Below are 17,429 nucleotides of genomic sequence, written 5' to 3'. Positions count from 1 at the left end.
TAACTCCCACTCCTTGCTCAGCACTCTCACCTTGTCACTTCATTCCCTTCCTTCTGGAACTTTTAGAGATCCTTTGTTTCTCTATGCTTTTTCCCCTTCCAAACTATTGTTCAATCCGACACAGTGGTCAATCACTATTCAACATCCTAAGTTGGAGTTCTTGGATGTCTTTTATACAGTGCTTCTTGGGAACAATGTCAACAGTTATTAATAGTTCACTATCCAACAAGCCACCAAAGAAATTAAACCAATTCTTGCAATTTTATTATTTTCAAAGTAATAATGCTAAATTTTATTGTCAGTTTTGCGAACAATTTCAGCTTCTAATTTTAAAATGAATTGATGAATGAATGGTACATTAGCAGAGCAATAGCCCATTAAAGTCCCTTCACTTTTTGTGTATCTTGCAATATTTTCTTAAGAGTATCCTTTCGTTCTGGCAGCAAATTACAGAATACGGTGAAAGCCACAGCTGTGTCACATTCCCTACCTGCGTATTTGGATGTTGAAGTTGGAGAACAGCTTGTTCTGGTGGAGAAGGCATCACCATCAAAGGAATGAAAGAATCATAAGGGACCTGCCATCCCAATGGAGATTGTAGGAATTCAGGCGGGTTGAGTGGAGAAGCCAGAGGAAGAAGCTGGGGAGGAGCAATTATTCTGAAAAGACCAGGCACAGTTGGAGAAGTCCAAATCCAGGGAGGCGGCTCTCCATTCATCTGCCAGATCTGATGTTGTCCTTTTGAATGCGGAATAGGAAGCATTCTACACCTTACATCCCACAATCCCAGTGTGTTGCCTTTTAGAAACATTGTCAAATGATGTGCAGAATATATCACAAAGATGGAATAGAGAAGCTGTGCAATGTGACGTGGGAATCAGCAAACATTTGTACAGATCTACCAGATGTTCATCTAATTTTTAAAAAAGAACATAGTATTATCTACTGGTTATAACAACATTCCTACAGAGCTCCAGAGTAACAAACACTTTACAAACAATACTTTCAGTTTCCAAGCATAATTATCTGAAGTTACATAATGTCATGACATCTACTTGTTAAGAATTAAAACAAACAAAAACTTACATAAGTGGATGAAAGGAATAAACATTACATTTACCACAAGAAAATTGTTTGAAAATTCAATAAAAAAGCAGTTATTTGCATCCCATAAAAAATGTTCTTCCCCTTCAGTCACAGCAATCAATAAGTTCAAGCATTTGCTTTTCAGGTTTAAGGAAGGTGTGTGTTAATTGTGCAATTAGCAGACAAAAAAAGTCATTTGAACCAATGATATTTCAAATTGCAACAGCATGAAAGGGCCAGATAGTCTGATCAGAACCAAAACCCTATTTCCACCACTGACTGGGTTAAAGTTATTCACTTCACTTTGGATGTCTTCTGTGCTGGAGATTGCTGGTTAGGGGCCTCTTATCATGAATCTTTCCAGAAATCTCCAAACCCAACAGCAAATGCAATCGATGTGGAAACTGCGCCCCACTTTCCAGCAGTCAATACATCATGTTCGGATTTAATTGTCCAGTAGCAAAGTCAGCCCTTTTGAAAACTGCCGTGAAAGGATACGTGTGCGTGTGTGGGCTATAGGTGTCAGTTAGTTAAGCCGTTAGGGTATCGGGTATGAAGGTACCGGGTATACAGGAGGATGATTTGGTGTCAGATCCATGGGAGGGAGATCAGGTTGGTGGCTGGGAAGGGAACAGTCTGGCAGTGAATTGAGGCATGCTGAAAGAGGGCGTTTAGAGATCAGGCCAACAGTAAAGGGTGTCAACACCCAGGGTTGGGTGGGAATCAGCTGGTGTCTGGTCCTGAGGTATTTCAGACTGGTAGCCAGGGTTGTCGGTTCTAGGGGATCATTGGTGTGGAATTCAGGGTGGCAAAGGTTCCAGCTGGCAGCAGGGATCATTGGGCCCGGGGATGGGAGGTCAGCGGCGTGGTGTCCGGGGGTACAGGCCTGTCACATCCAGGGAACTTCAGCGGTATCTGGGTTTTGGGGCATTCCACCAGCAGAAAGTGGGGGTGGGGGATTATTCAGCTGAGGGTGAGGGGAAGTTTTGGGTATAGCAGGGCGGAGTTTGGGAGGAGGGGTTATTTTTTCCGACTTTAATGGACATTTTCAGTAGGTTCCAGGGAAATCTCCAGGTCCCCAGCTATTTCTCCTGGAGATATTGTGTCAGGGATTCCACAAGGTTCCAATATGCAAGTCCACATATATTTTTAAAAAGGGGACTTTCATCCCTGGATCAAAATTAAGTTTCAGATTCGGAGAATTTTTTTGCTATTTTAGATATTTCATGTGCATGATTTCCATTGAAAAAAATCTTTAAAATGCTTACGAAAACTATAATATTCATAATGCTTTGTGCAGACAGTAATAGTTTGCCCAATTTCAGCTACACTGCCAAAGAAACACGGGTTGAAGAAAATTAACAACAAAAGTGAATAAATACAACAAAATAGTAAACGATTACATCACTTTGCAGTTAGTATTAAAAGTGAATTGTTTGTTTCCAAATAAGCTATGCTTTAATTCACCATCCATCCTACATTAATTTCTAAAGCAAGAGTTATATATAAAATGATGTAGTTGTTTTTACTACAAATTGTCACCAAATTTCTACTTTGGTAATCCCAAACCTTTCAAAACAATAATATCACGTGTACAGTGCCGTACTTTATAACCGTTTCAATATAACATTCCCACATCTACAATCACATCCAAGATTATTTTTGCAATACACGCTCAATGACTTGGCAATAAATTCCATCAAAGCCTAGTTGGACATTTTAAATATGCCAATTTTGTAAAATAATACAAATGAGAATTGATAAAAATAAGCCAAAGCATAAAGTTGGCAAAACGAAAACACTGAACTAAATCTATCAAACTGCCATTAAATAAAATAGTTTGCTCACATAAATATGCAAGAGCTATAATTCATGTAAAAAGAAACTTACTGAGAGAGATACAAAACAATTTGACATGGAAAATGTTGATCTTTTCAAGGTAGTTGCTGCCTGCTCAACACCAGATTTAGTAACAGTCTTTGCTACAAGCCCAACAGCAAGGTATTAATTTCGATTTGAAAAAAACAAATTCTTAGTTAGGAAATAAATGAGTCTGGTGCACACATGCGACACAAGGGCTGTGCTCCTGAAGACTTTTTTTGCAGTATTCAGAGCGGTGCCTATTCTTTCTATGGAAGAGAGCCACAAGGCTGCACGCTCTCTCACTGGATCAAACTGACAGCACCCTATCTGGCTGCAAGCAGCTTCGTGACTGCAGTGAAGACGGCTCCTTGCGAGCTTTCCCACCAGCACAGCACAAGTGCTTGGCTTCCTTCCACAATTGGGGCGGGGGGTGGGGAGTTGGAATGGGGGAGGGGGAGAAATAGATGATACCGTGGTATTTGGAGGCACGATGAATATGAAACAATTGTCGTGGTTTGGGGAAGGGGAGGGTGCTGCTGAGAGCGCTCAACATTAAACATCACCTGGAATCTCCTCTCCCTCCCGGCCGGGGCTCACTACCAATGCAAACCCCTTTCACTCACTGTCTCCCTTACAGCTTCAGACCGATGCACGGCCCCACTATAAGTTTCGGACTTAAGAGATTTGAGCCACATCTCTTTCGATTCACTCTCCGGCCCAGCGGACCAGTATGTGGCACTGATGATGAAATGGGGAACTCTTCAAATGTGTGTGTATGTGACTCCCGGGGAGGGAGCTGAGAGCTGAGCACGGGTGGGGAGGAGAGAAAGTCTCCAATATTCAGAAGACACGCCAACCAGGGTGAAAGGGAATAAACAAAACAATAATAATAAAGCGCAACTGAGTTCTTACCACGAGCAGACGTCTTCTCTTCAACCCATCGAGTAGGTCAAATGAAAGCAGCTTCTCTCAGTTTTATTTATAATCCTCTGTTCGCTGACGGTCACTGTCTCTGAAAGAATTGTGTTGGACTCCTCTCTTCCTCTTCTCCCCCCACCCCGTTCCACTCCCAAGTCAGTGGGATGGAAGGGATTCCAGAGCCCAGTGTACGGGGGAAGATGTGAGCTTTTTTTGAGGTTGGCTCGGGGAGACACTCCTGCCCCGGAATTGTCTGAGAGAACACTCCGTTAAATGCGCTGCTTCTCTTAATCGCTTTGTGTGTGTGTGTGTGTGTGTGTGTGGCTGGGAGCCTTGGCAGCACCCTCTCCAGACCCTCACAGTCAGGGACGGTGGTCTTCCTCCTCAGATCCTCCTGCCTCCCAGAGCCAGCTAAACAACGCCACCGACACAGCTAACCAGCCTGTCTCAAGTAACGCTGGCCCGCAAAAAAAATCATCTTGCATTTTCATATCTGGTCGTGCTCGAGCAAAGCTTTGCTGCAATTTGGCGAGTGTCACTTCATCTATTCGACTCTATCGCGATAATTAGAAAGGAAAGCGGGTCATGGCTTTTTATTGATGAACTGATTCTGGGAAACAGGTGCACTCAGGCAAAGCTGCCTTTCACGGGGCTGCTCTGAGTTTGCTGTGTATCTAGGACTGGCATCTGTAACCATAGCTGAAATCGCTGCAAAATTGTGGATAGACATTTCCAAATGTTATTTTTCTCGTTGTTTTACTGATTTCTGCTCTGCCAATAGTTGAGGAATGACATTTTTAAAAATATAAATTGGTATAAAAAGTCGGGGGGGGGGGGCGGACACCAACAAAGCAAATGATGATGCGGACAATGTTGTGAAATGAATTTTAGGAGCCATCGACCAAGCATCTCGAGTTTGAGCTGGAAGTCATATGGTATTCTGTAAGCTGTTGCAAATAAGCAAGATAATTTAAAGCATTTTATTGTATTACTCAATTGCAATCACTGGTCAGGAAAGGTATGAGACTATAACAGGCCGATGAGAGAACCCTAAAGAAACATTAAACGTTCTGACAGTTCCCCCGCGTGATTACGTTCTACGCTTCCCTTGCCAAATTTTCTTTCCCTTTTATCTCCTACATATTATCTGATGTTAGGATTCCACCTGGCTTAAAAAAAACAATCTCTTCAAAAAATCTATATTTTATATGTTGTAAAGTATCAGTGTGACACTTCCAATTGCCAGTGAAAGTATGTAATGTGCTACTCTTGTTTCGTATAGGTGCAGAGAATGTTTTTTAAAAAGCTGTGCGTAGCTGGTTTAATAGTCCTAAAACAGTAATGCAAATTGACAAACTTAAAGGTATCCACTGGTTTATTAGTGGCGTTTGGCACTGTGCAAATACATGTACTTTTTAGGCAGTGATTGCGAAAGTAAATTTTAGGTTGACAGTGTGTGTTATTTGGTGAATATTAAGTAAGTTAAAGTAAATGACAATTAAGCTTCTAATAAAGGTTCAAACTAGATCTTAACGAAAGAGCACACAAATGGGAAGAGCCGAAAAAAAAACACTTTCTCCGCGATTTACCCCTTGGACTTTCCGCTGTTCACAGCTATAGGGTGGTAACTCACAAAAATAAGGAGTGACATTGCTGTCATGTCCAATAGTAAATCCAAACACAGGCAACCAAGGCAAAATACAAGCTTTTTTTTATCGAAATTAGACTAAATCAATCTACTTATTTTTCTAGAAAAATGCTATACAAATTACTTTATGCAAATTTGGTTTTTGATTGCTTAAGTCGGAAGATTGCATAAAACTAAAAGTGTGATACTATCTCATCAACTGCTTTCAGCTGAATTCCCACATGCAAGATTTTGGCAGGGCATTCTGACATAAATAAATGACTGTAGGCCGCAAAGAATTCAAAGTAGATATCCTAATACAAGTAAAAGTAAGTACTTTTTCTTTCCGATCAATATACTATCAGATAGGAATCAAAGCAACATTTGTGATAACTTGCCACAGTCAGTTGAGATGTAACGGGAGTAACCTCACAGATGTAACATTCTCCCATCTTGACTACTGTTTTCTTTGGTGAAGCTTACCCTAATACTTCAAACCTTGAGCAAAAGGGTTTAAAAATATCTAATTCTGAACATTCTGACAGAGCAATTCATTCAATTGCTGGTAGATGATACTTGACACATTGCTGGTAATCGAAAAATTCTGTCAGGTTGCTTTACAATTCGATTTTCCAACTCAGTATCAGCTTTGGTTCACAAGACCAATGGTCACCCATTTTAGGACTTACAACTCAAAAACATACAGTAACTTTCTCTGATGTTACTACTTGGAAAGAAATTACAAGATCAGAGAATTTCGTTAAACATCTGCAGTTTTGCCTCAGATGCCAACTGACTCTTCAGAGATACTAGTGAAAATGTATAGAGACTTCATGAGAAAAATAAGTTAAATGGAAACACAGTCACGCTGTATTTCTGAGCAGATTTTTTGGTGTTGGAAGTATTTACCACCCACTAAAGTTTAACATCCATTTGTTTTCTTTTAACTTAATTCTGGTTCAAAAATGTTTGATAGATCAATTCTACAGATAGAACAAGTGGTCACCCACAAAATGATATGACCTGTTATTTATTTTCATAGAGTGCAGACAGTGGTATTTTGGTCCATCTTTACCAATCCTCTGAAAAGCATCCCACCCAGCCCAACCTCATCCTCCAACCCTGCATTTCCCATGGCTAACCCACCTAGCCTGCACAGTGCTAGACACTACAGTGCAACTTAGCATGGCCAATCAACTTAACCTGCACATCTTTGCTGTGTGGGAGGAAGTTGGAGCACCTGAGAAAGAAAACACGCACAGATACAGAGAATGTGCAACCTCCACATGGACAAGAGCCCATGGCTGGAATTGAATCCATGTCCTTGGCACTGTGAGGCAGCAGTGCAAAACATTGTGCAACCAAGCTGCCTGTGTATTATTCATGTGTGTTTTAATGAAAATGAAATATGAAAACAATGAGACAAATAGTTTTACACATTATTTGTGATTACTTTTGACAGCCATCAACTTCATGCTATATCGATAAATGAATATCATTCAAGGTTATTCTATGTGATTGTCATTAATGGTGGACTCCAAACTTCAATAATTACCATCCTAAATCTATGCCCAAATGTGGATTCTGTGGGGTGCATTTTGATTTGGCAGTGTTAACCAGCACTCAATGAAGGGTGATTAGACTATCCACCAAAGGTAATATGTGTGAGGCTGGATACTTTTAGCAGTCAAGCATCTTTAACAGAGAATGAGTGAACTGCAGACTCATAAAGGAAGTCATTGGAAATGAGACTAAAGATTGGACAGGGTACACAGTGCCAAGATTTTCAGCTACTTCCAAATGTGTCCTTGTACAACTTAGAGAACCAGTACATCTAAATGCAAAAGGGAATGACCTCAATAGACATGAAAGGAGGTTGCTGAGCTGCACAGTCTACCCCTTCCCGTAAGGGAGTACAATGCAGAGTAGCATTGAATGATCTAATTAACTCAATCAAAGCAAGATTTACTTCTTGTAATGTCTCCTTCTCTGCCTCACCTGTCACTACTTCTATCCTCACCTGTTTTTTACTTGAATCATCTTTCAACTAGACCAAAAGACCATAAGATACAGGAAATATAGAATTAGACAATTTGGTCCATCACATCTACTCTACCATTCAATCAAAGCAGATATATTTCTTAAACTCATTCTCCTGCTTTCTCCCAATAACCTTTGATCCCCTTACCAATCAAGAAACTATCTATCTCAGTCTTAAATACACAGAGTAATTTGACCTCCGCAGCCTTCTATGGCATTGAATTCCACAGATTCACCACCATCTGGCTGAAGACATTTCTCCTCCTCTCAGTTCTAAAGGATCATCACTTCATTGTGAGGCTGTACGCTTGCATCCTCGTCTGTCCTAATAGTGAAAACATCTTCTCCACATCCACTTTGTCCAGGCCTCACTGTATTCTGTAAGTTTCAGTCAGATCCCCCCAATCCTTCTAAACTCCATTGAGTATACACCCAGAGTCCCCAGCCACATGATAAGCCCTTCTTTCCCAGGATCATTCCTCTGAACTTCCTCTGGACCTCTCCAAGGACAGTACATCCTTCCTTCGATGTGGGGTGCAAAACTGCTCACAATACTCCAATAGCAATCTGACCAGAACCTTTTACAGCCTTAGCAGTAAACCCCTGTTTTTGTTTTCTAGCACTCACGTTGAATGCTAACATTGTGTTTTCCTTCTCAACTGCCAAATGAACCTACATCTTAATTTTAAGAAAATCCTGAAATAGGACTCCCACGTCCTTGTGTCCTTTTCCAAAGCCTTTCCTCATTTAGAAAATAGTTTACACCTTTATTCTTCCTCCTAAAGTGCATTACCTCATACTTTCTCACATTAAATTCCATACTTCTTTGCCTACTCTCCTAGCCTATCCAAGTCATTCTGAACTCTCCCCACATCCTCACCAATATCTTACCTTCTATCTAGCTTTGTGACAGCTGCAAACTTAGTAACAATATCCTCATGACAATAAAAAGCATGGCATTCCAACTAGAACTCCATCAACAAACACATTGATTTGGAGCCAATCTACCATCCTCTGAGAAAAAGAAGAAGAAATGACATCACCAATGCAGGAAATGACATCACCAACCCAAGGAAATCTAAACAGATAAATAGAAAGCGGGACATAACACCAGCGCTTCATCGGAGGCTCACTGATGATGTTACCTAGAATGGTGACAAAACGTCTAAAAACTAACCTTCCAGCCCAGCGAGCAAACTCACATCCAGAACAATACCCTTCGTTCCTTTCTCCAGATTATTAATGTATAACGTGAATATTTGTGATCCCAACACAGACTCCTGCAGAACTCCACTAGTCATTAGCTGCGACCCTGAAAAAGACACCTTTATCCCCACTCTCTGCCTTCTGTCAGTCAGCTAATCCTCTATCTATGCCAGTACCTTGCCCCTAACACCATGGACTCTTATTTAGCAGCTTCCTGTGTGGCACCTTGTCAAAGGCTCTCTGGAAATCCATATAGATCACATCCACTGACTCTTTGTCTAATTTTCTGGTTGCCTCCTCAAAGAATTCTAACAGATTTGTCAGGCATGACCTCCCAAATGACAAAGCCATGCTGACTCAGTCCTATTTTACCATGCACTTCCAATTACTCTGCAATTTGATCCTAAATAAGTGACTCTAAAATCTTACCAATGGCCAAGGTCAGGCTAACAGGTCGATAATTTCCCATCTTCTCCCTCCCTCCCTTCTTAGACAGGGGTGTTACCATTGTCATTTTACAGTCATCTGGGATCTTTCCTGACTTCAGTGATGCCTGAAAGATTGCCACCAATGCCTACACAATCTCCTCAGCTATCTCTGTCAGAACCTTGGCGCATAGTCCATCTGGTCTTGGTGATTTATCCACTTTCAGTCCTTTCAGCTTCCCCAACAACTTTTCCTTAGAGATGGCCATTACATTCAGCTCTGCCTCCTGCCTCTGGTATGCCACAGGCTTCTTTTATTGGAAGCTGCTTTTAGTACATAATACACTACTGCCACTTTTCTGTGGCACCTTCCCATCCTGCATATTACTAGCTGCATGCTCTGCTTGACATACACACAGCAACGTGTATCACACATTTACAAGCCTTTGAGGCAGCCACTAATAAGTTCCTATTGTTTTTGCAAGACATGAAATTCCATGTTTGCATTGACAGAATGAGGACAAGATGCAACCGCTTTCAGTTTTTACACCTATGGAACAAAAAATTCCCTTGAGATTTTGAGCATAAGCTTGCCTCAGCAGATTTGGAACGGAATGGAACAGAACTGCAGAATCTCCACATGGAACCTTGCCTTTCCCCAGTCCTCAATATGAAGACCCTTCAGAATAATGATAAGTTTGTCACTACTCCACAGGGTTCAGTTTTTGCCACAGGTGGCTTCCTAATACTGGAAATGATATCTGCAATGCACATACACACTTCCATCAGTAAGCAAGTTTGGATGCTTTCTTAATAAAGTGTAAATACTGTGTTCACTGGCAATGGGCAGATCAGACAGATTATAGAATCACAGAATCTCTACAGTGCAGAAAGAGGCCATTTGGCCATTGAGTTCACATTGACTTTCCGAAGAGCATCCCACCTAGACCCCTTTCCTATTCTCGCAATCCCGCAGTTATCATGGCTAAAACCACTAGCTGACATATCCTTGTACGCAAAGGAAAATTTAGCAAGGCCAATTCACTAAACCTGCATGTTTTTGGACTGGGGGAGGAAACCGGATCACCCAGAGGGAACCCATGCAGACTTGGGGGGAATGCGCAAACTCCACACAGACAATCGCCTGAGGTTGGAGTCAGACCCAGGTCCCTATTGCTATTAGACAGCAATATTAACCACTGAGCCACTGTGCTACCTGATTTCAATCAGTGTAAAATGCTGACCAATGCTGCCATGTTTAAAGACAATAATTTCATTCAGATCAACAGCACATTAAATTGCATGAAGCACACTTTTTCCCTGACTACCCCTGTTCAAAAAACAGTGAAATACTTACAAGCTAGTTATTTCTTCAGGATATGAACATGATTGAATTAGAGGGCAGCACAGTGGCTTAGTGTTTAGCATTGCTGCCTCACAGAGCCAGGGGCCTGAGTTCAATTCCAGCCTTTGTAACTTGTGTGGAATTTGAATGTTTTTCCCAGGTCAACATGGGTTCCCTCTGGGTGCTCCACTTTCCTCCAACAGCCCAAAAATGTGTAGATTAGATGGACTCATCATGGTAAAATATCCACACTGTGTGGGGATGTATAAACTAGGTGGATCTGCACGTTGGAGATTTTATGATTGTACTATTTTAGAACTTGCTTACGGTTTCAATACAATGCAGAGAATGTTCTCGCTGGTGTAGAAATACTGTTTTAGTTATTTAAATTTGATTGTGAAACAAATTGGTTCCAGTGACCTGATCGGGCTTCATCCAGGAAATGAGCATAATAGGGAGAATGGAAAAGAGGCCTCAGAGAACACGAAACATTGCTCGGAGAGGAGGATAGGGAGAAGGACGATTAGCATCAGAACATAACAGCAGGAGCAGGCCATTCAGCCCCTTGTGCCTGCATTGTCATTCTAGATCATGGATGATAAACTACCTGGATGCCACTTTCCCGTAATATACCAAAATTCCTTGGCATCATTAGTATGTAGAAATCTATTGATCACAGTCTTGAACACACTTAATAACTGAGCTTCCTTAGCTCTCTGGGGTAGAGATTTCTAAAGATTCACTGTCCTCAAAGGGAAGGAATTCCTACTAATCTCACTTTTAAATTGTTTGCCATTTATTCCAAGACTGTGTCTGATGGTTACAAACTCCACAAAACAGAGGAATTATCCTTTTTGCATCCATCCTGCCTATCCCTTTAAGAATTTACGATTTCATTTACAATGAGGTCACCTCTCATTCTTCTAAACAGAAGAAAATATTGGCCCAGTCTTGTCAACCTCTCCTCATGGGATAGCCCTAACATCCCAGGCATTGATCCAGTGAATCTCTAATGCAGGAGGTCATTTCTACCCATTATCTTAAGGAGGAAAGTCTCTCACTGTAATGTGAACAGAAAACAAATGTTTAATAGGTGTTCATTTCACCAGAAAAGCTTTGAATTTAATCTGTCTGGCAAAACTACAAGATAAAAGCAAGCTAAGGATAGCATACTCTGTGACTGTCAAGGGACACATGTCTTTTTTATGAATATCACCCCATTCAAGCCACTGCTGGAGACATACTGGAAGACCTCAGTTTGCAATGCGGTGCTGCATAAGGTAGAAATCTGTAACTTTCTATATACTGAGACACCTTTTTCTTTGTTGCTAGAGACAACCAGCTGGTTTGAACAACAAAATTTTGCACAAATTACAACTTTTCCCATGATAAAGAGTCCTATGCACTCAGAGTGCTCTGCTGGTCTCATCTGAAGTTGGCCATTTTCATGAACAAAAATGGATTTCACACACTCATTATGCAGATCACTTGCAACTGACAGTAGCATATAATGGAAGAGATGCCCATTAACTCACCAGTGGTCAGAATTTCTTAAGTCAGTTCCACTTCTCTGTGAAAGTCATATTTGGTCCATCCTAGTGCATCAAAGCCCACTACTGAGCCTTTCATGATATGACTCAAAGCTTCAATCCACAAAGGACGCACATGCACAGTGGACTGACAATGAAAACAGCTTTATAAATACACCAGGGTGGCCAACCTTTTGGCATGGGATGTGGGGTTGGGTGAAGCACATTTTAACTTTTTCCAAGGGAACTGGTGAACAAATTTCAGAAAGAGAAGGAGCATCACTATAGTAAGTGAAAACTTAATCAAAAACAACATTAGCAATAAGTTGATCCCTTACGTAAATAAGTCATAGAGATGATCATTAAGAAGTGTCGAGCAGCAAGGGTGATAGTCTTGCTGATTTTTGTCTTTCTAGTTACAGGACAGAGATAGCAAGAGAAAAAGAACCATCCTCAATTCATGATCCCCAGGAAAGGAGTTGGCAACTGGGGCCAAACTAAGGAGATAGATTTAACTAATACTGATTTTGGATTACCCCAAGTAGGGCAAACTCTACGCTGGCCTTGGGGGACAGTGGGGCGGGGGGAGGTGTTGTGTGGATTTTATAATGAAAATGGGGTTGGAAGTGAGATTCCTTTAAGCCTGGGGTTTTCTTCTCTGAGATCACTTACCCTCTCACACTCTTAACCTTTTTTACCTTCTTCTCTCATCCTTTTCGTTCTCATTCCTCTCCAACCCCATACCTCTACCTTATCTCTCTCACTCTGCCCATATTAGTGTGCCACCCTTTTAATTTGAGGAAATAATAATCAATACAGCTTCACCCTCCAAATACTTCCACCAGCACTGTTGCCTCACCAGCAAAATTTAACTTTGAAATGGAAAGTGGCCACAGTCTTAAGTTTTTTGAGGTAAGGTACAGCATATTAGTTGAGAGGTTGTGTATGACTGACACCAATATCCCACTGCCATTGATTAGGGAGCCAAATACATCATGGAAAGGCAAAACCGATGCATCTTCAACCATCTTCAGCCAGATGTGGCAAGAGGCCAATCTATCTTGGTCTTCTCCAGAGATCCCCTGTATCAGAATGCTAGTCTGCAACCAATTTAATTCACTCTGGATAGGATAAAGAATAAACTAACAGCACTGGATACTGCCAAGAGTGTAGGCCCTGGTACCATTCTGGCAATGATACTAAAGATTTGTGCTTCAGAACTCCCAGCATCCCTAGCCAGGCTCTTCCAGTCCAGCTACAACATTGGCATCTACACTGCAACATGGACAGTTGCCCAGATAAGCCGTGTTCACAAAACGTCAGACAAATCCAACTTGGCAATTACCACCCACTAGATCATCAGTAAAATTACGGAAGATGTCAATGACAGTGCTATTAAGCAGCATATGCTTACCAATAATCTGCTCATTGATGCCCAGTTTGGGCTCCGCCAGGACCACTCACCTCTTGAACTCAATACACCCTTACTCCAAACATACACAAAAGAGCTGAAGTGAGGTGAAAGAGACTACCTTTGACATGAAGGCCACATTTGACTGAGTATGAAATCAAAACTGGAGTTAGTTGAATCAGTGGATAACTCTTCATTGATTGGAGTCATACTTGGCACAACGGAAGCAGACTGTGCTTGCAGAAGGTCAGCTATTTCAGCTCCAGGAAATCTCTTCTGGAGCTCCTCAGGGTGGTTTCTTGACCCAACTCTTTTAAACTGCTTCAATATCAGCCTTCAGCCCATCTTAAGATCAGAAGTACAGCCATTTGGTGCAATGTTTCATGCCAATAAGACCCCGAAGCAGCTCATATTCATTTGCAACAAGACTTGGACATCATCCCAGCTAGAGCTAATGTAGCAAATAGCATTCATGCCACACAAGCACTAGGCAGCAATCACCTTCTTTGAGAGAGATCCTAACCATCACCCCTTCGTGTGTAATAGCATTAGAAATTATTAGCTACATAAAATCTGAACAGGATCAAACATTATGGCTAAAAGAGCAGATCCAAGACGAAGAAATCTGTGTTGAATGATCATCTCTGATCCTTCTGATCCCTTTCCATAATCTAAAAGAGTTTAATGCAATCTTCCTACTTGCCTGGATAACTGAAAAAAGCACTCAAGACATTTGACACCACCCTCAACAAAGCAACCCACTTGATTTGCACTGTAACCACCATATTCTCTCCCTTCACCACTGACACACTATTTATACAATCTAAAAGATGCACTGCAGTACTTAACCAATGTTCCTCCAACAGCTTCATCCAAGCCTGCAACCTCAGAGCATCAAATGGGGCAGCAAATATAGCAAAAACATGGGAACACCATCTACAAGTGGCCCTCTAAGCCATAAACCATCCTAACTTGGAATTGTATCTCCATTCCATTTCAATATCATTGGATCAAAATCCTGGAACTGCCTTCTTAATAGGGCTGTGGTTGCCCCACACACCAAAAGAATGCAGTTGTCCAAGAAGGCTACTCACTAAGGTCCTTCTCAAAGGTAACTGTTATAAATACTGACTGAACCAGCAGTGATCCGATCCCATGAACTGATGAATATAAAATTATTGGTAAGACGATGATGGAAGTGTGGAGAATTCAACAGCAGGAAAGCTTTGTGGTATGCTGGGCATGATATACAGTTTGAAAATTAACCTTTTCACTTTGACAACTCTTATCAGATTATTAAACCCAGTCTTGCACTGCATCCATATTCTTACAATACTCCTGGTGTTGATCTCCACCACGACTTGTTTGCATTTCATGCCATTTCCTGGTGGATTCCATTGATGCCTCCAGTGTAGATAAACGCTATTTCTCCTTTCCACTTTTCCTCCAAAGTCTAAACACATTGATAATCACTCTCTCATATGCTCAATCACTGCTCAAAGTATCATAGCATTGATTCAGTTTATTAAAAAAAAGACTCCTGTCATTTCTTGCAGCCACATTACACTACCTCTTTAAGTGATGCAGGTCACCTTTATGTATCACTAATCACTTGTAATATCAGGCCCCACTTTGTTGCATGCAGCTGTGGATGTTGCTGCTCCTCATCCCATTCCATCGATAATATGGTACAATATGGCTTAAATTTTATTGAGATTTTCTATCTCCTACCAACACTCTTCAAATCCAGGAAATTGCATCACAACTTCTCCCACCCACGGAGAGCACTTTGGAGAAACTCCTATTAAGACAAAGCTACATATCGGAATGAAATTTTCAAGCACACTCCAAAAATACTCACAATATGCAATAATATCCAGGTTTGTGAGTGAATTCTGCCCTTAATAATTGTCCTATTAAATCACCTGGAAATTTCAATAAGATTCCACCTGCATGAAATGATAGACCACATGTTTATATAGTTTATACCAGAAGGCATAAAGAGCTTCTTGTAGTGCAGTGGTAATGTCCCTTCCCCTGAGTCAAGAGACCTGCTTTCAACTCCTACATGATCCAAAAGTGTGTACTAATACCTGAACATTTTGATTAGTAAAATATCTATACCAGCAGGAACATCAACCAACCCCAATCCTAAGTAAAGATGGTATGGCCTCCTCACAAGCCCAAATGGGATGATAAATAAATCAGTGGAATTTGAAACCCATTTATGCTGACTTAGAGTAGATGAAAATAGACTCCAGTGAAAATACTTTTTCTTCAAAAAAAAGAAATTTAGCTGAAGAGCTTATGCATTTTTTAAATAGTTTTGTTGAATACACAGCAATTCAGCCAGTTTCTGAAACAGAAATATATTTTACCATTTTGGCTTTGAATCTCCATCAGAATATATCAGAGTCTAGCTTTATATATCTGTTGTTGGTTGACCTGCTGTGAATTTCCAATACTTTATTCTAGATTGTCGGCACTTATGAATTTCTCCCTTTATTTTTATGTATATGTGTAGGCCACTGGTATCAAAGTGTTTCAGTTTACATAAAGTACATCAGAAAAACAACCACTGAAAATGATACATTTTCCTCTGCCAATGCTAAAAGACATTATATTAAATAGGACAGAAAACTCGGCAAATAGTAATAGCATCAGCTGGTGTTTTTAAGCAATGGTTTTCCACCCTTATGAAATTTGACTTTATTTTCACTAATCTGGTATTAGTTTAACACCCACTGCTCATTATTACCAATTAAGGGCATGTTCAAAGCTACCAAATCTAACTAGAAGTATACTCTGTAGAAAGAATGAAAATCTGTGATGGCATCCTGCTCTCCCCAGGTCAATTGAAAATATTTTATGGCCCAGTAGATGTTATTTTATTTCTTGGTTCATATTACTGTATCCTCAGTTTGTGTGATTTTATCAAGCAGTTGGCGTTGTTTTATCACTTTGTTAGTATTGTTTGAAAACAACACTAGCAGACTGGTCAGATCATTGAAGGACGCAATTCAGACTGTTGTGTCCATGCCGGATCAATTTATTTAGTTCTGCTCCCTTTCCTTGTAGCCCAGCAAACTTTTTCCCTTTGGTTATTTATCCAATTTCCTTTTGAATGTCATAATTGTAGGTAGTTTCCTAAACAATCTGGTCAGAAAAATGTTGTTACACACCTCAGAACTGAGATAGGACTTGAACCTGAACCTCATGGACAGAGGTAGGGACATTCCAACTGCACCTCAAGAGACACAGCAGGCCATAAGTGCGTCTGCTCTGAGGCAATGTATTTCATTAGTAACACTTGCAACTTGATGCATGAGATAATTTTTCTCCATGTTGCATTTAGTTGTTTTGCTAATCACCTTAAACCTCTAAACTTTGATGATGACCATCCAATGGGAAACATTTCTTACTAGCAAGTCTGTCTGGGATACTCATGATTTCTGACATCTTTCTCCTCAAATTTCCTCTCAAACATCTTTCAGGAGAACAGGGACAACTTCTGCAGTCTATCTGTAAAACTGAAGTCCCTCATCCCACCCAGTATCTCAACTGTGTATTCTTTCATCAGATTCTTCCTCTGTCAAAATTGATACATTTTATACCTTGTACATGGCCCCTTACTCTTCACAGAAATTCCTTTTCTGTTCACCATAACCCCAGTCCCCTTACTACACTCTTATTATTTAGCAGCCTATAAAATACTTCTGAATTGCTTTTTTAAAATTAGATCCACACCATCTCCTTCAAGGAGCTGCAGCTCTGATCTCGCTGCAAACATTTCATTCCAGTTTACTGTGGACAGATCCATTCTCACTTCACTGAAACTGTCCCTCATTCTTTTAACTTTTATTCTACATTGTGCCTTTGAGCTAAATCTCATGCTGCTATAATCACTGTTCAAGGAGTGTTCCCTTACTGACAGTTAATTCATTTGATCTAACTGGATCCCAGAACCAGATCTACCACT

General features: G+C 40.7%; 1 protein-coding gene across 2 annotated transcripts in view; it reads right to left on the bottom strand.

The window, feature by feature from the left end:
- Window positions 1–4,483, bottom strand: part of tcerg1l (transcription elongation regulator 1 like) — a 624,439-nt gene extending 619,956 nt beyond the window's left edge. Inside the window, exons 1-2 of one of the 2 annotated variants that reach the window (XM_059653101.1) lie at window positions 3,862–4,483; window positions 491–913 (exon numbers count right to left, since the gene is read on the bottom strand). In XM_059653101.1, the coding sequence (XP_059509084.1) occupies window positions 491–811 (321 nt within the window). In that variant the 5' untranslated portion in view covers window positions 812–913; window positions 3,862–4,483. Of the gene's footprint in view, window positions 1–490; window positions 914–2,976; window positions 3,183–3,861 lie in introns of those variants that run through there. The other variant, XM_059653102.1, reaches the window with a different exon arrangement.
- Window positions 4,484–17,429: the final 12,946 nt, after the last annotated feature.

The sequence above is a fragment of the Stegostoma tigrinum genome, chromosome 20 (genome assembly GCF_030684315.1).
Source record: "Stegostoma tigrinum isolate sSteTig4 chromosome 20, sSteTig4.hap1, whole genome shotgun sequence".
In the NCBI taxonomy this organism is placed as follows: domain Eukaryota; kingdom Metazoa; phylum Chordata; class Chondrichthyes; order Orectolobiformes; family Stegostomatidae; genus Stegostoma; species Stegostoma tigrinum.
This window is presented reverse-complemented; position numbering and strand designations above follow the sequence as displayed.